This window comes from Sphaerodactylus townsendi, linkage group LG11 (assembly GCF_021028975.2).
Source record: "Sphaerodactylus townsendi isolate TG3544 linkage group LG11, MPM_Stown_v2.3, whole genome shotgun sequence".
NCBI lineage: Eukaryota > Metazoa > Chordata > Lepidosauria > Squamata > Sphaerodactylidae > Sphaerodactylus > Sphaerodactylus townsendi.
The window spans coordinates 69,891,801-69,916,533 of NC_059435.1; the positions used below are offsets into that span (position 1 = coordinate 69,891,801).

At 46.5% G+C, this 24,733-nt stretch overlaps 1 protein-coding gene and 1 long non-coding RNA gene across 4 annotated transcripts in view; both read left to right on the forward strand.

Annotated features, from left to right (window-relative positions):
- Positions 1–988: 988 nt before the first annotated feature.
- LOC125440537 lies at positions 989–8,533 on the forward strand. Of its 3 annotated transcripts, none has more exons than XR_007245723.1 (4): positions 989–1,793; positions 5,504–5,594; positions 6,052–6,173; positions 8,211–8,533. It is a non-coding gene; the product is annotated as an uncharacterized LOC125440537 (long non-coding RNA). The 3 variants fall into 3 exon arrangements; XR_007245725.1 differs by having other exon boundaries at positions 6,055–6,173; XR_007245724.1 differs by lacking the exon at positions 5,504–5,594.
- A 2,009-nt stretch (positions 8,534–10,542) lies between these two features.
- The window catches only part of KMT2C (lysine methyltransferase 2C), a 170,650-nt gene continuing 156,459 nt past the window's right edge, over positions 10,543–24,733 (forward strand). The window contains exon 1 of the mRNA XM_048510499.1: positions 10,543–11,182. Coding sequence (XP_048366456.1) covers positions 11,004–11,182 — 179 coding nt within the window. The 5' untranslated portion in view covers positions 10,543–11,003. The remainder of the gene's footprint in view (positions 11,183–24,733) is intronic.

Genomic DNA, 24,733 nt, shown 5'->3' on the forward strand with positions numbered 1-24,733 from the left:
CAGAGGAATTGGCCCAGCAGTTACTGTATATATAGATATTTCCCCCTTTCTGAAACTCACAGCAATCAACAATGCAGCAGATGGATTGTGAGAATGCAGATTATAACAGTCCACATTAACAAAAATAGGAGTATCAAATTAAAGAATGAGTTAGGGGCTGAATGCTTTTTCAAAAAGGAGTTATAGTGGATCCTACTTGGTCTTTGTGTACACACACAATCCCACGGAGAAACTCTTAAAGTATAAGGATACGGGTGAAAAGATTCTGTAGATCATTTTGGTAGCGTGTTGCAGGGACAGCGATGTATGTAGATGTATAGATGCATATGCCTTTAAGAGAACCCGCACAATCTAGTTTCTGATTCCCCCATCAGGGCGAGTAGGGAGAGGCCTCGCTCAATTCTAATCCTGAGTCTGCAGGTGGAAGTTCCAAGTGGCTGCAAAGGCGGCCTTTGCTGAAGTTGCCGGAGTTGCCTGCGTGCAATCGGAGGAGGTAAACAATCCCACACACCCCGCACCCCAAAGGATATTACAGGGCATGCCCATGAATGACAGCTGTCACTCAGCACAGGCCCAAGCCTGACGTGACCCTCGCAAAGGGGGCGAGCGCTTTCCCGCAGGACTTTGCCCTCAAGCAGCCAAGGCGGGGCTTCCCTTCTTCAAGCGCCCAGCGGCTCTGCCTGACATTTAAATCAAGCCTGAATTGCAATGGCCGGGAGGAGGAGGGGGCGCGCTGGAGAGCCTGCCAGTCCCGCGGACCGAACAGCCTCCCTCTCTGTGCCCTGCCTGGCGTTGCACGAGTTTCCAAATATCTCCACGTGTCCAGGAGCCCCCACCCCACCCCCCGGCTTCCCCACCAGCCCCGCCGCAAAGCAGCTCGTCCGGGAGATCGCCGGACCCATCACCGCCCTCCCTCAGAGGGAGGTCCTTCCGCGCAAAATAGTGCCGTTGCTAGTCTTGGGGGTTTTCGGCGAAGAAAAAAGGAGACTTCCCCGGGAAGGGCGAGAAGAAGGGACTACGGGGCTACTCGGCGGATGGGACGGGGGCAAAGGAGGCCGGCGGGATTGCCCTGCGGGGTTTACGCCAGTCGCCCTGAACATCTGGAGCAGCCGGGCGCGCGTCCCCGGAGCTGGCCCGGGGAAGGGCACCCCCGCGCTGCGGCGGCCAAGCCCCTTCCTGCCCACGCCTTGGAGAGGTGGCTACTGCCGAGCGGTGTCGGGCAAAGAGCCAAGGCGCGTCCCTCCCCTCCGTCCGCCGCTCTCCCACCCAAGGAGGGGGAGGGAGGCAGGCTGCCCATTCTGCCCTCCCTCCTTCCCTCGGCGGGGAGGAGGCGCGTCCGGGTGCCAGAAGCGCCTGCCCGTGGAGAGGGCGCGGCCTGGCCGGGAGGCCGCCTGGAGCGGAGCGTGTTCCCCCCTGGTGCGCGCGCGGCCTCCGGGGGCCCCTGCTCGGGGAAAGGCTTGACCTACTTCGGCCTCTCCTGGGTCGGGCAGGTGGAGGGCCTGGCGCCGCAAGCCCTGCTTGGGACCTCCCGCCCGGCAGGCGCCTCCGGGAAAAACGCGCCCGCGCTCTGCTGCTCTTCGGGAAAGCCCAGCGGCACCTTCAGGACTCCAGCCGGGTCCAGTAAAGGGTCCGAATCGTCCTCCCCTCGGTCCATTTTTCATTAAGCGACCCACGGTGATCTCTGGACGGGTCCAGACCACACACCCGCAGGGCACAAAACCCTGGCGACACTTCTTGGACCCGTTCCGGCTGCCCTTTGGGTCCGACCAGATGGATCCAGTTCTGAGAACTGAGTAGGCTGAAGAGATGCATCGGCATCACTTACAAGCAGGATGCTCCAAGTTGCATCTTATTCTCGCTTTTGTTGAGGGGGAGAGGCAGGCTGGGCGCCTGTCTAGGAGATCCATCCATTTGAGTAATGGCACCCCCATTCTAGGAAAAGTGGAAGGCAGCAGGAAAAGGTTAACCACCAACCTGCTGCTTCTGTTTCTTGATGATGCTAAAGTGTGATCAGCCAGTATTGGGTGATAACTCTTCTGTTTCCCAAGCAATTGATGAGGTATAAAACAGCCACCAGGCTTCTGGTTGAGGCCTATATAATTACGTCTGTTTCTGGCCCCAATCCTGGTTTTAAGCTTTAAGTTCTAAGTAGATTCTAATTTTAGTTGTATTTTAACTAGTCTTGGACTTGATTTTAATTATTAGCAGCAGTTTTAATTGTTTATTAAATTGAGTTTTGTTATGTTATATTACTGTAAGCCGCCCTGAGTTATTTTGGAGAGGGCAGCATGGAGGCCTCCATGGTTCGGCTGGCCTCTACCCAGGCCAGGGCTTTTACGGCTCTGACCCCTGTCTGGTGGAACACTCTTCCATCAAATGTGCGAGCCCTGCAGGATCTTGGTGAATTTCACAGGGCCTACAAAACCGTATTGTTCCTCCAGACCTTTGGTGAGGCCAGCCACCGATTCCCCCTCCCAGATGCCCCTGTGTTGCGTGCTATACCATCTTCGGCAGGCCCGATATAACATCTGTTCAGCACTGTCTGTCCCCTCCCGGCCTTTAGACCGGGCATCACCATTATTGCAGCATTGTTGCACTGTATATGTAATGCTGCTCTGTTTTTATAGAGTTCTTAGTATGATTTTAAATTATTTATTGTGTATTATTGTTGATCTATGGTTTGATGTACACTGCCCAGATCCCTTCGGGGGTGGGCAGTTCCTAAATCTAATTAATAATAAATAAATAAATAAATAAAAATTTAATCAAATAAATAAATAAGACTGAAAACCTAGAAGTAAACAACTACAAATACAGTAAACATTGTGCTGCAATGTTATAGTAACATTTATTTACCACACAGCATTCCAATGAAGGCAAAAAAATCCTTCATTCGAATGTCTGTAATGGTACAAAAAAGCAATGGAAGATCACACCTGCAAGTTTACAATATGCTTGACCCAGCACAATTGCAAACATGCCCTTCACCACCACGTCCAGCTTTACTGTGGGTGAAGGGTCATCAAGTTGCAGCCAGAATATGGCGATCCCATAGGGTTTTCAAGGCCAGAGACACACAGAGGTAGTTTGCCTTTGCCTGCCTCTGCATAGCATCCCTGGACTTCCTTGGTTGTCTCCTTCTCATCCAAATAAATACTAACCAGGGATGACCATGCTTAGCTTCTGAGATTTGACAATATAAATGGGTGGGATCTCTAAAGCAGAGCATTGGGGCTCTGTTTGTAGATTTGCTGATATTCATTCGTTAGTTATCATGGTTGTCTGACCTTGATTCCCTCTAATGCGCTAGTCCTCCGAAGGATGCATTCACACCATGATGGTTGTGCAACGTTTTATAGACCATTTTTAGAAAGCTTGTTTTGAGCTCCAGATGTTGCACAACCAAGAAGCACTCACATGATGGTGCTGTTGTGAAATAGTTTGGGCAGGGAAGAAATCTCATGGAAACAGCACACTCCCTATTCACAGCCTTATCGTAATCCTGTTGACTTGAAAGTAGGCCCCCTTGATTTATAATAAGACTGATACCCAAGCAAACAAGCTTTGAATTCCAAGCCAGTCCTGAACCCTTTTTGCCATAAAGTCAGAGCTGACATATGGTGACTCCATAAGAGATATTTTCAAGGCAAGAGATATTTAGAGGTGGTTTGCCATTGCCTGCCTCTGTGGAACAATCCTTGATAGTCTCCCATCCGAATATTGACAGGGCTGTCTGTGCTTAGCTTTTGAGAGCTGCCAAGATCAGGCTAGCCTGGGCTATCCAGGTTCCAGTTACTCCGTAATAAATAGCACAGTGCTCGGTGAATTTGATCCCAAGAAAACATGCGTAGGAGTACAGTCTTAATTGTGCCTCTAGGAGGTGCCCTTTTATAGCACCACAATAAGCACACACTTCTTTGCGACATTTTGTGAAATTAAGATTTTATTTATTTTATTTATTATTAAATTTATACACCGCCCTCCCCCAAAGGGCTCAGGGCGGTTTTCAACAGAAATAGTAAGCACATCATACAATGATGGTAATACACTTTAAAATACAATAGTCAATCGTAAAACATGTCAAACAACAACACAGCAGAACAGATGGCGTCCAATAATTAAAACTCCCCTTAAGAGGGAACAGCAAAGCCCCAGTTGTTAAAATAAAAGGGGGGCAGGGAGGGGGCATCGGCATCAGCGGCTGGTCTCTCCAAAAGCCCGGCGGAATAGCTCAGTCTTACAGGCCCTGCAAAACTCGTTAAGGTCCCGCAGGGCCCGGACAGCTGGCGGGAGAGCATTCCACCAGGCAGGGGCCAGGGCTGTAAAGGGCCTGGCCCGGGTGGAGGCCAGGAACCACCAGCAAATTGGCCTCTGCCGAACGCAGAGGCTGAGATGGGACATATCTCCCTTGTGACATTCTCCCTTGTATCACTTGTGATTACTTCCTGGTGTTATCATACGAGTATGGCACAGTGCAGTATTGTGGAAATTGGGATAACGTACATGCAATGTAATTGTTGCAGTTTTCTGAGTCCACTGACTTAAGTGGATTAAGAAGGATGACATTCTTGCTTAGTACTGAACCGTGGGGCAGTTTGCCATTATATAGAGGCCAAATGTGCTTTGGATGTGAGACAATGTACTATCTGCCACTTAGTAACAGCGATGAATTGTTGCTGCACTTCAGAGAATGGACATGAGTTTTATATTCATGTAACAGTAAAACTCTTATGTAAAAACTTATGCAGAGATAAAAATTAAAATACATACAAACCAGCAGAAGAGCCTTTCAAACACCATAGATGTATTATCCACACTTGGACAATGGTGTAACTAGGAGGGGCATGAGAGGGCTAGAGACCCAATCGCCACTCACCTAGGTTGCACGGAGGGTGCATTTGGCTGCTTGCCCACCCTGCTTGCCTCCCATCCTGCTCTGGTTAGTACTTAGATGGGAGACCACCAAGGAAGTCTAGGGTTGCTTTGCAAAGGTAGGCAATAGCAACCACCTCTAAACATCTCTTGTCTGAAAACCCTATGGGGCCACCATAAGTTGACTGTGATTTGATGGCACTTTCCACCATGCCAGATCAGACCAGCATTGTTTCTAGAGCGGCCACATGGGAGCCCATAGGGCCCAATGACGACAGTGACAGCTCCCAGCATCTGATAATCAAATGTCCCATTCAGATCTATCCTCCATAGATCTTTTCAACTAGCTTTGAAATTTAAGTAGCTATGACCACATCTTGAGGCAGGGAATTTAAAAAGTCAACTAAACATGCCTGTGTTCATCACTTTTATTAGCTATTTTTTTTATTCCTGTTGCCAAACTGTTCCTTAACACCTGTTCATTTATGGTACTGGAACTGTCTGTTGTAGTGTGCAATATGTGCTATCAGGAGGAAAGACAAGTTGTTGTTGCTAAATTTGCACTAGGATTTGAGGCAGGAATTGCTATTAGAAAATTGGCTGAGGCTTAGATGTCTTTTTGCCGTTTCAGGGGCCTGTTCATAAGAGCTTGGATGTAGCACTTATGGATGTGAAGTATCAGTTCCATAGTCCCAATCTTACCTTGGTTATGACCTAACCAGGTGAGATTAGGCAAACTGCTTTATCTCAGCCATCCATTTACAATGGGGGGATAGCAACAGTGGTCTATCTTATACTTCTGTTGTAAGGCTTACTGAGATCATGTACCAGAAGGATAATCTCCTCCAATGCTATCCAGCCTGCAAGTTGGGATCTGGTTCTCCAGCCCTGCTCTCTACGACCTGCCTTCAGAGGTGAGGCAGGCGGCAACTAGAGACAGGGCATTTTGTGTAGTGGCACCTCACTTTTGGAATGCCCTCCCATTTGAAGTTTGCCTGGTGCCTACTTTCCTTTCCTTCAGGCACCAGCCTAAAACACATCTTTTTAACTGAGGCTTTTAATTAGGGGGTTTATCTCACCGGTTTTGTAATGGTCTGTTCTCTTTTATGCAGTTTTTATGTTGTTTATATCTAATGGCTTGTGTTTTTAATGGCTGGCTTTTCATCTTGTTTTATCCAGCAGGACTCTAAAGAGGGGACATAGAAATATGAATAAATATTGAAATATTGAATGCTAAGAGATTTGAACACTAACCCCAACTATATTAATTATTATACACGATTGTTACATCTGGAACAATGGTAAGAATATCTAAGGTATAACTGTAGTTACACTAGACAGGTGTGTTTACTTGCTACCTTTCTGCTTTAGAAAGGTATCCAAGGCAATTCACAATTTCAAAACCATAAAAGACTTCATAAACTCATTAATATAGTTCATGTCATTAAAAGCCAACCAGGTTTAAGCATATTTCAGAGTCCAATAAAACTGCCACCAGCCATCTTTCATAGGCCTTGCAAATGTTTAAAAGAACATATTCAACTACCTCCACCAAGACTTCTCTCCCAGAGGAAGGAGCTCCATAGCCTAGGAAATCGATTCCCCAAACACCCCCATGACACAAAACTTTAGCAAATTCTAACGCCTTGTGAGAACACTGGAAAAATAATACAGTCGGTCACTACTCCCTTCCCCAAAGTTCTGGAAACCGAATTATTTAAATCATATACATTTTTTTTTCATTTTCAAGATTTAAACTTTTGGGTTTTGTTTGCTAGTTTTTCATAAAACCAAGATGTAGTAGTGGTCATTAAGAAACAGGGAGGGAAGGGTTAAAGATTAGGGTCCTGCTGTAAGCTTAAACGTAGGCACTCTCCTATGAGCGAGCCTCGCTGAATAACACTTCCAAGTAGACCTGTTTAAGATTGTTCCCTAAACCATAACCTCTTTAACACTGGAGGTTCCACATGCCTCTGCCCTTCTCATATGTTTGTTCTTAAAGGGTTGTCAAACTTCTTTATTGGCCTGGAAGACTTAAGGTTTGGGGAGGGGGATAAACCTGGGGATTTCAGGTTGCGAAATTCTGATCCACATATCAAACGCTATACTTGCACAGCAAAACTGGGGACATGCAGAGTCCCTACAGCTTGTGCTGGCGACCTCATGCAGATTTCCCCAAACCTTTCTCTCTAAATTAACTGTGACCCAAATACAGGCTAAAGAACCGAAAGAAACAGAAATGTGCCCGCACACTAGGGACAGAAAATTAGGCTGGAATGTAAATTATTTATCCAAGAGCCTATCTTGTGGATGCTTCTGAGAGTACCCATTATTATAATAGTGCTACGTCTGTGGTTATTTCAAATGCGCGCTCGCCAAGTCATCTGTGTACCTATGGCTCATTGAAAAGCTCCAGGCTTAATTCTTTTCATTGCTCATAACTTAGTTGCATGACTCAGCAGTTGTGGTAACTTACACAGCATAACTGAAACCTCAAGCTATTACCTGAAAGGGGGAAGGGATGAATATTCTTAAAAGGGCGAGGATTTAAAAAGGAACAGAGTAGGTTCTCTTGGAGCAGAGGGCGGGGGCAGTGTTAGGTTGGGTGAACCAGATTGCTCAGCGACTCCAGAAAAACAAAAAAGTTCTTCCTGTTTGCACAGTCTTATTCTGCAACTATTTGCAAAATAAAATCCCCAGGTTGGGGACAGGTGGGATTGGGGACAGGGGAGAAGTATTGATTGGCCTTGAGCACATGGGCACACCCCACATCTTGTGCCTCCCCTTCAGCTACGCAGTTCTGGCTTTCCCAAAAACTGAATCCACCATCCCCACACCTTCACACTGGCAGGGGCATCAAACAGGCGTCTCCCTGCTCTGAGCCAGCTGTAGCTGTGCTCTGAGACAAGTCAGAAGCCTTCACACACGCACACACCCCTGAGCCTCCCAGAATCCGGGCTCTCAGCCAGGGAGACTCGGCCCATATCCCAGGGGGAGAAGGAGCCGGATTAGCACAAGCCCCAGCTCTCTCCATCACCTTGCAGCAGCAGCAGCTGTTGCAACCAGAAAGCCTCACTGGCCACTCGCCTCTCTCCCCACTCCCTCCGCAGCCACCCCTCACTTCAGGCCAAGGGCTCGGGGCGCGCCTGTGGTCTTGGGCCGCTGGGCCCAACTTCCCCTGCCCTCACAGCAGCCCCCCCAAGGCCCCGCCCCTTATCACGTGCCCCCATCCCAGCAACCAAGAGCAGGGAGGGGAGAAGACCAGAAGCTCAAGTTTTCAGGTGTGTGTAACTGATGCCATTTTACTATTTGTGTTTTGGTTGGATCTTCGGGCCCAGAGGACAAGAGCTCGATCAGTATGTGCCCTGGGTAAGCTTGCTTGTATATTATTAATTGTAAGAGCCCCACGCTCTTCAGTTAATCTGGTCTGCAACAGGGAAAGGAAGGCCCACAGCTCACTTGCTTATTTTTTTTACCAAGTTGAAGAAAGACCGTCAGCAGCTGCAGCCTATGCAGAAGAACAGATGGGATAAAGAAAGCTTGCATTGTTTGGACTTTCGCACTTTTCTTTATTTACTGGGCACTGTTAGTAATTGAAACTGTTTTGAGTGCTTTTCGTGAAAAGCACTGAAGATTTTGTATAATTGAGTTGTGCTACATATTAAAGGTTTGTTAATTTGTTAAAGCAATTTCATATTTGTTTGACAAGCCACGGGGGGCTGTCGTTTTATCAAATTTTAAATTTTCCTGGGTCTCCAATGGAGACTGATGTAGCTAAGGAGGAGTAGGTTATATGTGCATCCATGCTCTGGCCTTACTCAGGCACACACCACTAGCAGGGCCAGAGTAAGGGGGAACTGCTCCCCAGGCATTCATGTGCCCTGCGCCCCACACCCCTGCCAGCCTCACTAGCGAGTGTGTGGGGTGCTGGGAGGGGGAGGTTTGTTGCTGCAGGCCAAAGAGTCCTGCGCCATCCACAACCTGAAGCCACCCTGGGGATGGGATTTTTTTGGCCAGGTCTGTTGCAATAGTTTCCAGGGTTGCTTTGGGGGTCTGCAGTAAACTGGCCAGATTCAAGTCCAGCAGCAACTTAGAGACCAAGGGTGGTGGTGATGGGGGGAGGGGATGAACTTTCCAGAGTATGTGACCCAAGTAAGTCTTGACTCGGAGAAATGAACACCCCAACATCTGGATGGGTCTCTTCCTCCCCGTCAAATGAATAGTGGGAAAAGGTACTGAATAGTGGGAAAGGGTACCGACCCCTCCGCCTTGTGATCTGCAATCTTGGCAAAGAGAACTTATCCAAGCCGGTGATCTGTCTCATGCAAAATGTCCTGTGGATTCAGGACTCGAGTCTCTGTGTTGGTGGGAGAACATGAGGAGGTGGCCAGGTGGAGTGACTTGCCTTGCTCGAGGATACAATTCGCCCAGGCGGGTCTGGGGGCGGCAGAGAAGTTGACTCGCAACCACAGCGTTCCATCCAGTCTGTCCGTGCTAACCACTTAGGCGGATCGCTGGCGTTCAGTTTCACACTGCGCGTGCATATTCACACGTGCAAAAAAAACAAAAAACGACACGCGGTACAGGAAAGGTGCGACGGAGCGTGTAATAACTAGGAGTTCTCAACCACAATTGCACGCTGAAATTCTCCAGCAAACAAATTCTGTTGCAGCACAAAAAAAAAAAACAAGTCCTGCGGCACCTTAAAAGCTAATATTTTACTCCTTTTCTAAACATGCTCCGGGATAACACTCTCCAAAGTGTCCATAACTCCTTATTTATATTTTTGGCTACAGCAAATGAAAGTTTGTGCTGGACTAAAGCGGTGTCAGCCTTTTAAAGCTGCTCCCGGGTGGGGGTCGACTGTTTAACCCTTTGAGAAACTTCATCCCGGGATCCTGCACTCCATGTTTTTGCTCCAGCCGCCGCCGTCTCCACCGCTGGCAGCAGCAGCAGAGCCCGTGAGGTCAGCGGCGGCGGCGCGTCGACTGAGCCGCCTGTGCCGAGGGAGGGAGGGCCGGTGGGCGGGGCCCTTGGGCAGGCGCAGTGTGGGGCCTCGCTCCGAGAGGGGGGGGGGTAGGGAGCGAGAGGGCGAGCGGGTGTCGCCGTCTGCCGCCTCCCTGCCAGGCAGGCGGCGGCTGTTAGGAGGGAATCGCTATACTTAATTCCTCCCGTCTCTCCCCCCCCCACCACCCTTATTGAAAAAGGCAGCCGTTGTGACGGTTAACGTCCCTTTGAGGTGCGACTGCGGAGCGCGCGCGGGTTGTTTACGCGCCAACCCAAACCGAATCGGACCGGCCGCCTCAGGGAGTGGAGTGACAGACGGCGGCGGTGCAAGCGACACCTTTTCCCCTCACGGGGACCGCCTCCCCGGCCCCTCCCCCCGTCAAAGTTCCTGGCTCGGCCCGCCTGAGGGGAAGGCGGGGAGGCTCCAGTTGGCACTGTTTGCGCGTTCATATATATATATATATATATAATAGTGAATAATTCGCCTATGCGACTATCACGCGCGTCCACGCCGGCCGTTCCTCCCTCCCCACCTCACCCGGCCGCCCTCCGCTTCCCCCACAGCAGCTGGAGGAGCTGTCAAAACTTCCTCTCAGCCGCCCTCCGCGGCCTCCGCCTCCTCTTCTCCTGGGGGCGGGGGAGGGAAGGGCGCGGGGCCAGCGCGCCATGAAGCAACCACGGTCGCCTCAGCAGTAGCAGCGCCAGGGCAAGGGGAACGGAGTCGCCGCCGCCGCCGCCTCAGCCTCGACCGCCCCAGCCCGTGGCCTGTGAGGAGGTGGGCGGAGGAGCGGGGTTCTCCTCAGAGAGGCGCCACCGCCTGGCAGTCGGGCCAAGCGCCGCCGCCGCCGCCGCCGCCCCCTTCCCCCCAGCCGCGCGAGGGTCTCTGCGTGGCGTCGCGACTGAGGCGGGCTCTCCTCTCCTCTCCTCCCCATGCCGCTACCTGCGCGCTGGTCCGCGGCGGCGGAGGCCAGCAATGCGAGGCGGAGGTAGGAGAGGAGGAGGAGGAGGAGGCCGACAGGGAGAACCGCCGCGGCAGCAGCCGAAGCAGGAGGAGCCTCGGGATCAGCCTCCTCACCGCCAGCCCTCGCCGTCCTCCATGTGTCACTCCTGTCCCGCTGACTAGGATGTCAACCGACGAGCGGAGCCTGACGCGGGCGGCGGAGCAGCGGCAAGAACCGCCGCCGCGACTCCCCGAGCCAGGAGTTCCCCCCACGGCCCCCGCCGCCGCCGCCGCCACAGACAAAAGACCTCGGGGCCGGCCTCGCAAAGATGGCGCTTCCCCTTTCCAGAGAGTCAGAAAGAAGTAAGTTGCGGGCGGGCGGGCGGGCTGGCGAGCGGCTCTGTCAAGCCGGAGGGAGGGAAGGGGCCGAAGAGGGACGCTTGGCGGGGCCGGGAGAGGCGAGACTGTCAAGCAGCGGCCGCCCTCCTCCCTTCCTCGGCTCCCTCCCCCCCCCTTCCTCGTCGCTGACCCTGGAGGTGCCATGTCAAGAATGGCCATCCCTTGCCGCGGCTGCTTCCCCATTTCGCCCTCCTCTCCTGTGCCTTTCTCCCCCCCCCCCCGTTCCTTCTCTCCCCCCCCCCTCTTTCCCTCCCCTTTCCTGCCCCAGCGCCTTCTTGAGAATGGCCCCGGCCCCTGGCTCACCCCTTCTAATCGCCCCCGCTCTGTTTTTCCTCTCCCACTTTCTCCTGTTCTTGCCCCCACCCCGTTCTTTGTCACCACCCTGCCCATCTCAGTTTCTGGACTTTTAACTTCCTTTCCCCTCCTCCATCCCAGTCTGAAATGGCTCTCCCTGATTTTTCCTTTCCTTGCTGCTTCTCTTGTCTGCTCCTTGATCTCCCTTTCCTCCTTTGTCGCCGTCCCTTCTCTCTCGTTATAATTAACTTCAGCCTGTTCTTTCTCCCCTGTGTTGTTTTCTTGGTGCAAGCCTTAAGTGTATTTACTCAGATGTAAGCCTCGCTAAGTTCAATGAGGCTTACTCCCAAGTAAGGATTGTTGCTGTTGCCTATCTTTTTTCCTCAAGAGGTTTTCGGTATTGCTCTTGCTTATGTGTATAAACAGGGTATAGTCAGATTTTTGCCAGATCAGGGGGACTTTTGCAAACAATGTAATGGAAGGCTCCTCCCTAGGAGCTGTCAAAAGCCACAGGCAGGAGTATACACAACAACAGGAGAGTGTGGGGAAAGACTGCCTTGTTTTGGCTTTGTCCCTTGTAACTACCACCTTTCTCTTTTTTGCTACCTTCTCCTAGTTAATGTGAAAAAATTAAATCCACATCCCATGTTTTTAAGTGCTAAGGACTTGAGTTATTTGATTATGTCCTTTGCTGCCTTTGATTCAGAGGGTTTTGTCTGGGTTTTGCCTTGAAACTGAAAGTGTTATTTACAGACCAACATACTTTGGTTTAGTGCAAAGAATTGGGAATATCGCATACACATAATCTGTTTAAAATATGGATTCAAATAATCATAGAGAAGGAATATGTGGCAGTTTTGCATTTGCTTTTGAAGCAATCGATGTTCCTGTTTTCAGTACATTTGGAAGTAGCGGTCGTCTTTGGGCATGGCTAACTTTTGGTATTTAATTGATTCGATGTTCACCCAAACAAAACTCATACGAGTGTGCTTGCTTTAACAGTTAAGATGCTTAGTTTAAAAAGTGAGTTTCAGGTTTGTGGGAAAATCTATACTTGTAGGTAGTAGACCATATTCAATTTACAGGTAGTTATTTTTTATATCCTATTTTTACAGTAAAAGTAATCTTTAACTTTTCAGATGAGCCTCAAAAATATGAAATGTTCATACCGGTATTTTATAATTCAGAAACTGAATATAAAAACTCTCACTTCTACTGCACACCAATACCTTAGAAAGCATCCAGAAGTATTCTGCTCAGCTGAAGATACCAATGTTATTAATCTGTTGGTGATATTTTCAGTCTATTTATGCATGTTTGCTGGAAATAGACCCCACTTTGTTCAGTGGGAGTTGCTTCCAATAAGATGTGCATACGACTGCAGCCTCAGTTTTGCTTGATATGACGTAGTAAGTCCTGCCATGAAGATTTACTGCTATCGTGGTGTGAAAATTAGCTGTGCAATTGTTTTAATGGTGTTTGTAAACTATATCTCAAGTTCAAATGTTGATCAGCTGAAAAATAAAGTTATTTTGTAAGTGATTTCCACACCCTTCTGTGACCACATGACAGTGTGTCTACTGTACATATTGAGAATCTGGCAAAGTGCTTTGTGAGGGAGTTCTGTGTGTTTTCATTGGTGTTTAAAAAATAAGTACAATATGATTTCTCAGCACAGATCTCCATAATCAATTTTAAATTAATGTTTTTGCTTTTAGGTATTTTAATCTTCCTTTTGTTGTGAAAAGCCCCTCCTCCCAATTTGGGTATAGTCACTACAACACACATAAGCCCTATTGAGCAGATCTCACCAGTTGTAATGAAATGAGGCTGTTTCAACGCAGAAATTGTACTTTTAAAAAAGTGTCTATATTGGACACATTCCAGTACTATCTTCCTCTGAAATGCCAAATTAAATTTACTTTATTTTTATTTGTTTCATTCATACCCTGCCTTTCTCCCCAGTAGGGACTCATTGTGGTTTGTATGCATTCTCATTTCCTTCATTTTTCCCCTGGACCTTATGAGATAGGTTAAGCTGAGAGTGTTTGATTGGTCCATGGCCACTCAGCAAGCTTCCATGGCAGGGTGGCGATTCAAGCCAACTATTATTACCTCGTTCTTGTTTGCATATTTGTTTATTAAAACATTTGTATGCCACTGTTTCTCTTGATTCCTCTCTAACCACTATACATTACTGCACAGTTGCTGTTATGGTAACATGTTAAAACAATATTTTTCTCTATTGCCACGTGGTCTGCAAATTATCATCCAGTAAGTCTGCTCAGAATAGTAATTTGCCTGGTATACCTGGTCTCTTCCACCTGCTGGTTACATGCTCACCATGATAAGTGTACTGTTAACTTTGGCAATACAGCTACTTGTGCTTAGTCCACCATGTTGTGGACTAATATCCTTATGTTGTTAGAATTTGAATGAGTGGTCAGTTCTGTCATGTTAATTTGGCTCATTGCCAGTGATCAACATATTTATTTTGAAATTATGTCTAATTCTGTTAATCTGAGAGGTTTATGTGTTGCTTTATTTATATATAAACCCTTGCTTATCCTTTGCCTCCAAACATTTGTCTGAATATAAACACTGTACTTCCTCAAGGATAAGGGTGCAGCTTTAGATTTGGCAGGTTTCACATTGGAGAGCGACTGCCAAGTGTACCTCTTTTTGTGCCCATCCTGGTTCTTGCTGTCTGCTCAACTGCTCCCCCCCCCCAAAGATGCCATTTATTTATTTGTTTACTTACTTAATTTATGCCCCATATTTTTCCCCAATGGAGACCAAAGGTGTGTTACAACATTGTCCCCTTCTCCATTTATCTTCACACCATCCTTTTGCATCGGCTAGGCTGAGAATGTGTGACTTGCCCAAGGTTACCCAACAGAAAGTAGCTGGTTTCTCATGGATCTAGGCCCCAGATATTTAGCACCGTATTGGTCATAACCAGCCTCTTGGATTGTGTCTGTAAGGCAATATAAAACTTCATGGATTCTGGAGATCGGGAAGATAGGCTGTCCTATCTTGCACCAACTGTGGCATTTTAATTCCCTCCAAAGTAGTCTTTGGTAAATAGCACTGCCATTTACTATGCTACGAATATATGTCAGATGCATTCAAGAAATGATATGGTCCCTGCAGAGTGAGCTTAAAATCTAGTGAAAAACAACAGTTGCTCAGTCTTGACATTATGAAGACAAGAATGACAGATGACTGCTCTAAATCTGCTGCAAGGCTTCCAACCTTCTACCCAGAAGGAGCTGGTGGAAAGTGCTCCTAGTCAATTTTACCAGTGCAGTTACCCATGGCCGTCCCTGGATTATTAGTTGCGTGTTCAGGGGAGGCTGCACCTTATCAGTGACTGTGGATATATTCCCTTCAGGTCATAAGAGTTGCTAACTATTATTATCTCGTTCTTGGCTGGATTCAATTTCATTGGACTTACCTCGCTCACTAGTTGTAGCCAAACAATATATAAAAGCAAATGCTATCATATATACATTTCTGATGTTTCTGGATATCATCACCTTGTTGATAGCACCTCAGTCTAAACCTCTATGTGGTTGTACACATGCAATTTGGACCCACATTCTCAGGATTAGGATCAAAAACTTACATGAGAAACCATTCTTGAACAGGATTTCAGGAATCTCAATTTTTAAATTATTCCCTTGAGTCAGATGCCAAACCAGTCCCCATTTGGGGAGCTTCCAGAGCAGCCACCAGTGTGATGAGATGCAGTTAGCAAAAAGGAAGAAGTCATGATATATGTTTGCCAAAGTAATTTTGTGCACCCAGCCTCTGGTTTGTGGAAGCTGGATGAGAGGAGCCAAGGAGGCTCCTCTGCTGTTGTGGTCATTAGGGCTCTATTAGGAATGAAGAGTGCAAATCAGCAGAAAATCTACTATATCGAGTTCAGCTTTAATACAAAATAAATTTTATTACAGATTTCAAACAACTTATTGCCCCATCGCTCACCTTTTTGGAGCATATCTGTGTGAAGTCAGGCTATTCTTTCAGGCTGGGTGTGACAGGAATCTAGACTTGTGGTCAGTGATTCTGTTCAAATATGAGAAAATTATATTCTATTGATATATCTATTTTCATAATCTTTTCTTTACCATGAGATGTTGGCATCCCACCAGCCATATGCTAAGGGCAGAAGGATAAATTATGTATTTATTTTACACTTTTCACCATTACTTGGTAAGCTGTCAAACTAGGGGCCTTTCCCCACTTACCTTAAGCCCTGCGCTACTCGAGGAGAGTAGCGCTGGGTCCCTCGGCACTCCCCACTGAGAGGGGCGGCGACAGCGCAGCCGGCCCAAAGCTGCTGCTGTTGCGCCCCTCAGAGCGCAGCATCCCAGACGCTCTTCTTAACGGCACCTTTTGATGGCCCCGTGCAGAGCGCGGGGTCGTGGGGACGGCCGGACGCGCACCTGGGATGCTGCGCGCTGAGAGCAGCGCGCGGCATAGAGGGGAACGACGAGAGTGGGGAAAGGCCCTAGAATTCCGTGGAAAAATTGTCTTATTTAAATTTATAGATTTAAACATCAAATGCGCACACGCGCGCGCGCACACACACACACACACACACACACACACACACACCCCCGCAGACCTGACTGTTTAAATCAGTGTCTCCAGCCTTTTTGAGCCTTTTTGGACGCCTTTGGAATTCTGATGTAGTATGGTGGATGCAACCATAAAATGGTTGCCACAGCAGTTGGAGCCACATAGGGGAAGGCCAAACGCAGGGGAGAAGAGGAGTAATTAAAAATGCCACTGCATTTGTACAATCTGTACAATCAACCAGATCTTCAGTGACCAATCAGAAACCCTGCTTGAAAACAGCTCCACCTCTTCCCACCCACTTTTTAAAAACTGGTTTAAATGGTCAGGTCTGGGGGAGGGAGGCATAAGGACTTGCAGGAGTGTATCTAATTTTACCTCTATTTCTTTTTTCCCCTTCTTTGAAAATCCCCATAGCTTTCCCCCCTGTCCTTCATCTGTTCCTCCCCTCTCACCACCTAAACAAACTTTTTATCTTCCCCAGCCCCCCAATCTTCAACTTTCTCTGCTTTCTCCCCATGGAAGACATGCCCTGGGAAATCTCTGTATTGTTCCAGCTGCTGGGCTTAGCTCAGTTGTGCAGTGCTGGGCACAAAGCCAGGGCTAGTTGCACAGTGTGGAACCCTCAAAAATTGTGGGGATTACCTTGCTTTTCCTTGAATCCTCCTTCTCGGACTATTTTCTCTTTATAGTTCCTGTATCCTTACCTTTTCCCACATCTTTTTCTTTCTCCCTCCCTCCCTCCCTCCCTCCCTCCCTCCCTCCCTCCCTCCAATCTTTTATCTTAAGTTGTATTTATTATTTATACCGTGACTTTTTCAATAGTGGAGACACAAAGCAGCTTACATCACAACCCCCCCCACCCCCGAAGTAGGATAGGCTGAGAGAGTGATGAGGTTATCCAGCAAGCTTCCATGATACAGTGGGGATTTGAACTTGGGTTTCCCAGATCCTAGTCTGAAACTGCTATACCACACTGGCTTTTGTGCGTTGAACAGTAGTAGCAGCTAGGCCTGGGTGAGTCATCTAAGTGGCAGGGTGTCAAGTCACCTGTTAGTTGCTATTAAGCCTGGCCCCATGAGTACTCCCTCCAAGGCCAAAACAGTCCTGAAAAGAGCCCTGCCCCCATCCTCTTCCTTTCACTGTCACAAACCAAGGCTGGAAGTTAGTGCTGCCACCACAGAGTGCATTCATTTCTTAAAGCTACAGAGGCTACTTGTATTGTTTTGTGAGATTTTAACCTCCAGTTGTTGGTTTTATTTTTTTATTTTTTTAGATTTTTCTGCAAACTGGGGGTCTGGTCTGATAAAAAACACTCTTTTACAGGGAAATAACTGGACAGAATGATAGTTTAAACTACAAACCAGCTGTGCTGGACTGAACCAGTGTTCCATCTATATGAGCATTCTGTTTCACTCAGTAGCCAGTCACTTGCCCCCAGAAGGCCTGCAAACAGACAGTAGAGGCCAAAGCATCTCCTTGTTGTCCTTTAGCATTTGTACTCAAAGGGTTACAGCTTCTGAGTACAGAGGTTTTATTGCATCATCATGGCTAATAACTGTTGCTGGGTCTAGCCTTCATGAATTTCTAAAATTTGCCTTTAAAGCTAACTCAGTTATCCTTTATCATATGGCAGTGAATTTCACTAGATAATTGCTCTCTGAGAGAAGTACTTCCTTGCATTCGCAGTGAATATACCTAGCACTGAACTTAATTTGCCATGTTATCACCCAATTTGGAGAAATCTCTTTGGAGCTTCTCACCTTCCTGAATAATTTGGAGATGTGGGCACTTTGCTGCTCACCCTCAGTTTAAGATTATTGTGAACTAATATCACTGGTCCCTATACTGGCCCTTGTGGAATGCTGCTTCTTACTATTTTATTGGACTGTTTCAACTGTGAGTTCAGTCAGCCTGATTTTTGAGACATGTCTTGTGTGAAGAAGAGAATGTTTTAATATCTTTAGGGCCTGTTGACATGATTGCTTTCCAATTTGATCTCATTGTGAAATTAACATAAACATTGCTTTCTTGTGCTAAGACAGCAGTTGTATAAATCTACTCAAAGATCAGAAGTAGATAGGAAGTGAACCGTATTTAGTGCCTGTATATGATTTTATTACAATTTAATTTATTATATGTAAAAGATGCTATCAATTTTAAAATGTCCATGGCCACAATCCAGCCTAGTAAGGCATGTTGAGTCCTATTACAAGCAATAAATTTAATGCTTGTGCTGGATTGTGGCTCATATGTGATAAGCATGTTGAATTTCTAAGAAGTCATTGACACATTGTTCATTTATCTCCTGAAACTGGGTGCATGTGGCAGAAGATAGTATATGGATAGTTCAGATAAATAAACCCAAATGTGAACAGTTTCTAATGAATTGGAGAGGGGAAATTTATGCATAATCCCTGTTGTGATATCTAGAAATATTTGCTATTCCCCTTAAACATGGCACTGGTTTGGAGGTGTAACTTCATAGGCCTTTATTGTGTGTTGGGCAACAGCAAACCACTGTCCCTTGTCTTAAAAACCTTACAGAGTTCCCACTTGTAGGCCACACATTATATTGGTATATATAGAAAAAATCTCTCTAAAAGTTTATGGTAGTGTATACGTGTTTCTTTATTTGATTATGGTTTTCTTAATTTTGGTTCCCCTTCTCCCAAATGATATCTGCTTGTACATAAGCATTTTATGATAGCAAAGCAGCATTGGGGTAAGTGCTTCATATTCACATTGGAAGGCATATTCTATCCAACAAAGCCTCAAATTTAAAATGAAGGCAACATATGGTGATGAGATAGGTGCAGCAAAAGGTAACTGTGAACAATACAAAGTTAGTGGGCACAGCACATCAGGTGCCTAAACATTAATTCTTTTATTACATCTTAGATTTTTATTGAGAGATTTCAAAATGTGTGTGTTGTCACAAAATGTTTCTGCAGAATTCCCTACCACCTGGGAGCTTCTTTTCTGTGCAGCAAAGAGGCTTAAGTCAGGAATATGAACAGTAAAAACATGCCTAAACCAAAAAAAGGGCGGGGAGATAGTAGATAATGGAAGTGAGGATGGAATGTTCTGAACATTGTATATGTGGAAGATACTGTGATTCTCTTTCCCCCTTCCTTTGGGAATACAAACAGGGAATCCTGTTGATGTTCACTTGTAGTCCTTGCTTAGGAGAGCACTGCAGTAGCAAAATACAAATCATTCTCTTGCACTGTCTTGTGAAATTGGGACTCCTTGAAGTGCAGCAAATTTTGTTGTGGTACCACATTTTATATTGTGTAAAATCTCATAGTTGTATGGTAATTCATTACAATACAGGGCTACATGTGTTGTGAAAATCAGTGGCTGTTTATCTATAAAAGTTCAAGTTTTTATCCTGCTTATGTTTTCCAGCTTTTCCTTATTTTCAGGGGGTATCCTTCATATGTTTTCTTTCACGCATACATTTTTCATTTTTTTCTTGTCTCAATCATTTATATAAGATTCTCCAATGTATAGTTAGTTTTTAAAAGTAGAATGCACATTTAGATGTCAGGCATTAGATAATACTGTCAAAATACTAAGCCAGGATTACATAGCAATTGTTTGAATGTCTCAAAATAAGGAAAAGAATGACTGAGACCAAGGGGAGTAAAGATAATGCCTGATCAAGATGCCCCCAAGAAGCTTAGTTACATGAACAGAGATGAAAATAGATCTTGCAGGCATCTACAAGGAGGAGACAAAAATTAGGCAGCATTGCTGATAAGAGTCTGAACTTTCTGAGAGGGTGAGGGGAAAACGTTGGGGTCATTGTGTACAGCTGAATGAAAGTGTCAGATCAGTGTGCTGGGGGTTATTAGGAAAGCAATTCAAAATAAAATTGTAGAAATTTATGGTGTGGCCTCATTTGGAATACTGTGTGCAGCTCTGGTCACTGTATCTCAAAAAGGGCATTGCTGGGCTGGAACAAGTACAGGAAAGGGCCACCAGGATAATTAAGGGGCTGGAGAACCTTTCCTATGAGGAGAGGTTAAATTATGCAGGGGCTAGAGAGTGTGGATAAATGAAACTCTTTCTTTCTCAAAGTACTAGAACTAAACAGTATCCAATGAAGCTGATGGACTTTAGGAGCGACAAAAGGAAATACTTCTGTCAAGAAGTGATTAAAATAGAAAATTTGCTGCCAGAGAAAGTAGCGTTGCCATAGGCATAGAAAACCTGAAAAGGGGACGATCTGTCAGTGGCTTATTGTAGTGAGTAAAAGAAACCTCCATGTCTAGAAGCAATAAACCTCTGAATGTCAGTGTCAGGAGGCAACATTGGGGAAAGATCTCCACTTCTATCCCCTGTTGTTGACTCTCCAGAATAACTAGTTGGCCAGTTGTTGATTCTCCAGAATAACTGTGTTAGGCAGGATGTTGGTCTAGGTGGACCTGTGGTCAGATCCAGCAAGGTTCTTGTGATCAATGTTTGTGATTCATGTCCTAACAACATCACTCTATATTGCTTGACAGGTTGCTATCCAAATTTTAGACATCTTCAGGAACATTTCTCAAGCAGTACAGGTTTGCCTGGGGATATTCCCCCTCCCACCATATAGATGTTCAACCTTTCATGTGCCTGAAAGGCATGACTATTTTTATGGTCAAGTGGGAATTGTGCTTGCAGCATCTAAATAGGAATACATCCAGCTACGGATATGGTTATGAAAGTTTGCTTCTGATCATATAGTGCCCTTAGATGGATGGGAGTGTCTGTCTGTTTCAGTATACCGGTATGTTAAAACAAGAGTTTGGGTTCTGTGTGGTTTCCGGGCTGTATGGCCGTGTTCTAGCAGCATTCTCTCCTGACGTTTCGCCTGCATCTGTGGCTGGCATCTTCAGAGGATCTGATGTTGGGAAAGCAAGTGGAGTATATATATCTGTTGGAGTGTCCAGGGTGGGTGGAGAATGCCATTGACACTCCCATGCTATAGTCTTCATTGTTACTCATACTTCTATTCAGATGCCCTCAACTATTGACCTGGTTGCCTTCTTTGTTACTCACAGACTATGTTTCTTCACCCACCCTGGACACTCCAACAGATATATATACTCCACTTGCTTTCCCAACATCAGATTCTCTGAAGATGCCAGCCACAGATGCAGGCGAAATGTCAGGAGAGAATGCTGCTAGAACACGGCCATACAGCCCGGAAACCACACAGCACCCAAGTGATTCCGGCCGTGAAAGCCTTCGACAATACATAAAACAAGAGTTGTTAGAAATAGCCCAGTGGACTTGTCAGGCCAAATCAAGAGCAAGGAGGGGGTTGCCTCAGCTGGCTCGTGGGCCTGATAGGCTCCCTCAAACAGCCAAATCCAGCCCCTGGGCAGCATGTCAGAGGCGTAGCTAGGCCAGAGTGCGCCCGGTGCACACTCTGGGTCCCCCTGGGCACAAGTGGCAGCCTCGGGCTGGGCATTATTCCACTCCTACTTTTAGGAAAGGAGCAGGCCGAAGAAGCCTGCCTGCGTTGCCTGGGCCTGGTGGGAACTACATTTCCCAAGAGCCCCTGGGAAATGTAGTTCCCACCAGGCCCAGGCAACGCAGGCAGGCTTCTTCTCTGGGATGTTCCATTTCTAAAAGTAAGTGGGGGGGGGGTGCGCCGTGGGGGGCAGGGGGGTGCTGCAGAAGGGGGGCAAGGGGATTTTTCTGCCCCACGTGACCAGAATCGGTGCGCCCGGTGCGTTGCGCACCCCCTTCCCCTGGTGGCTTTGCCACTGCAGCATGTTTTACACCCCTGGTGTAGAGCATGCCATGCATGTGTCAAGGAACCTTTTAAAAGCAATTTTAAGTACATTTGTCCTGTCTGTGGCTTAAACAATTAGCTTTCAGAGATTCTATAAGGTCATGATTTTAAAAGCTTTGATCCAAGTTATATTCAATCTCACAGATTGAAGGGGCTTTTCCTTGAAGACAGCAATACATGCTGTTTCTTAATAACTTGTAGCTAGAGGACACTGGGGTAAGAGGGAGTTTGGAAAAACTTTCAGACTTTGACACCCATGGAACTCCTGGAAATGCTGCTCTCGCCTGCAAGGGAGAAAGGGAGAGAGAACCAGATGCTATTAACCATAGAATTCTCAGTACTTCCACTGAGTGTGACTTTCTCCATTTCTTCATAGCAAACAGCACAATTCCCACTTCTTTTTAGTGTCTGGTGACGAAGAAAAATGGACTATATGATAATTAATAAAAAGCAGGGATACAGTTTTGGGTTCAGTGTGTTCAGTTTCTGAAAAGGTTGAAGATGACCTATTGCTCTAGATCCGTGGTGGCGAACCTTTGGCACTCCAGATGTTATGGACTACAATTGGCCATGCTGGGAGGGGCTGATGGGAATTGTAGTCCATAACATCTGGAGTGCCAAAGGTTCGCCGCCACTTCTCTAGATACTGCTGCCCAATGAGTGGCAATTGGATATCTCATCATTCCCACAAAAAGCATAGTTGAGTTTCAGCATATAACACAGCCTTATACTCTGTAACAAAACAGATATTTCCTCTGTGAAGCTTCATTAGATTTTAGATTATACTTTACTATTGTTAATACCGCTTGCTTTGTTGGGCTGTATTTCTTCTTCTAAGTTTCTTCTCTGTCTGAAATTGGGTAAGCAAATGTTGGAGAAGTGCAGTGGGGTAAAATTTGTTACAGGAAAACTTTACAGATTGTTACGCTGGTACTAGAGCCAACACAAAATGTCATGCTGGTGTAGGACAATGGAATGGCACTGCTACCTCAGCAGTAGCCACAGTTGCCAGGCAAAATGTTTTTGCCTGGCACCGAATTGGTTGGAGGACACAGAACAGGCCCTGACGGCATAGTGAATGAGAACAGTTGTACTGTACTTGCTTTGGACCGTGCCCAGCTAACCTGGTGCAAGGCTGCTTCTGTGCAAAGTTTTTCTTTGTATTAGCTCCAAAACTTCAGCACTTCTTTCTGGAAGTTCCATTTAACATATTGTAATAATAGTTCCACATTTTCCCTATTCTCAGTACGCACTTTTCCAAAAATCTGCTTTACCCTAGTATATTTATTCTGTCATATTCTCTCTTCTGGATAGCCCTGACCTGGATAGGTCCAAAATAGCCTGGTCTCCAGGGTTGGCCATGATTACTATTTAAATGGGCCCAAGGAAGACTGGGTTCATGACGTGAAGGCAGGCAATGGCAAACCACATCCTCTGAATGTCTCTTTCCTTGAAAACAATAAGGGGTTGCCATAAGTCAGCTGTGACTTGACAGCACCCCCCCCCCCCTACACACACCTATCTCTGCAGGGAAATGTATGTGTGTGGACAGAGAAGTTGCAGAAAACTCTGTGTGTGAATACTGTGTTGTCAGTGTGTGTGCTTCTGTATTGTGTGTGTGCTTCTGCATTGTGCTTCTGTATTGCGCACTCCCACACACACCAGCTGGGTGATGTTGGGCTAGTCACAGCTTTTCAGAGCTCTCTCTGCCCCATCTACGTCACAGGGTGTTTGTTGTGAGGAGATTATAAGCCCTTTTGGGTCTCCTACAGGAGAGAAAGAGGGGATATAAATCCAAACTCTTCTTCTTCCTCTTCCTCTTCTATTCTTAGTGGTGATGAAAGCAATCCTCAGCTTGTGGAATCAGCACAAATTGCACCAAACACCATGGTTTTTCTATAGGTATATAATAGGGATGATGTGTTAAACAAATGAATAGCTTGATCATATCCATATTTATTCAGAAGTAAATCCCACTGATTTCAATTAAATTGGTTCTCAAAGTACATGTGAATTGGATGACAGCATTAGTTGTTGAACCGAATGATCTGACATGAGCAGCAGCAAATGTGAATTAAGCATCATTATGCTTCTTCCAAGCACTGTTTTAAGCCACGGGACACTTGCCAAATTTTTAGCCAGAAGTGTTAAATTTTGGTTTTCTATTTATCTGAGCAGATAACTGAGCAACACAGTTAAAATTTGAGTGCACAGCAAGGCACAAAAATTGTTTTATTTATTTTAGTTTTGAGGCATATAAAAGATCTGCGGACTTCCGGCTTGACCTTGTGGCTTAAGAGTTGGTCGATGGTTGGCTTTGACGGATAACTGGGTGAGTTTGTGATATTTTTGAGGGCAAGATCAGGACAAGTAAAGTGAGTTACATAATGTTTCCTTTGTTTCTGTTCAGTTGAGAGTTTTTTTGGCAGAAGCCAGCGGAGGGACTGGAAAGGGGACACAGAGGTAACCACAGCCTAGCCTTATGAGGAGGAAATGGATGAAAACCCTTCAGCTGAGTGCCCTGCTGTAGTTTCTGAACATGCCTGCCTCAGCGGTGGATTCCGCACAGCACATTTACGACTTGCAATCGTAATAAATGAACTCAGTTTGCCATAAATGTTCTGTGCGGAATCCACCAGAGGCTGATTATGTAGAAGGGTTTAAATGCAGGAGAACGGAGTTGTTTTAGCAGGAGGCGAAGGGACCGAGACACGATTTCCCTTCCCGTTCCCGGCACTGCGCGCAGCCGAAGGCACACTGGAGTCCTGTGTGGGGCTGAGGCTTTCGGACACGGGGCTCTCTTGGCGATCGCAGGTGGCGAGAGAGAGGCCCCGACACCCGCTGCGGGT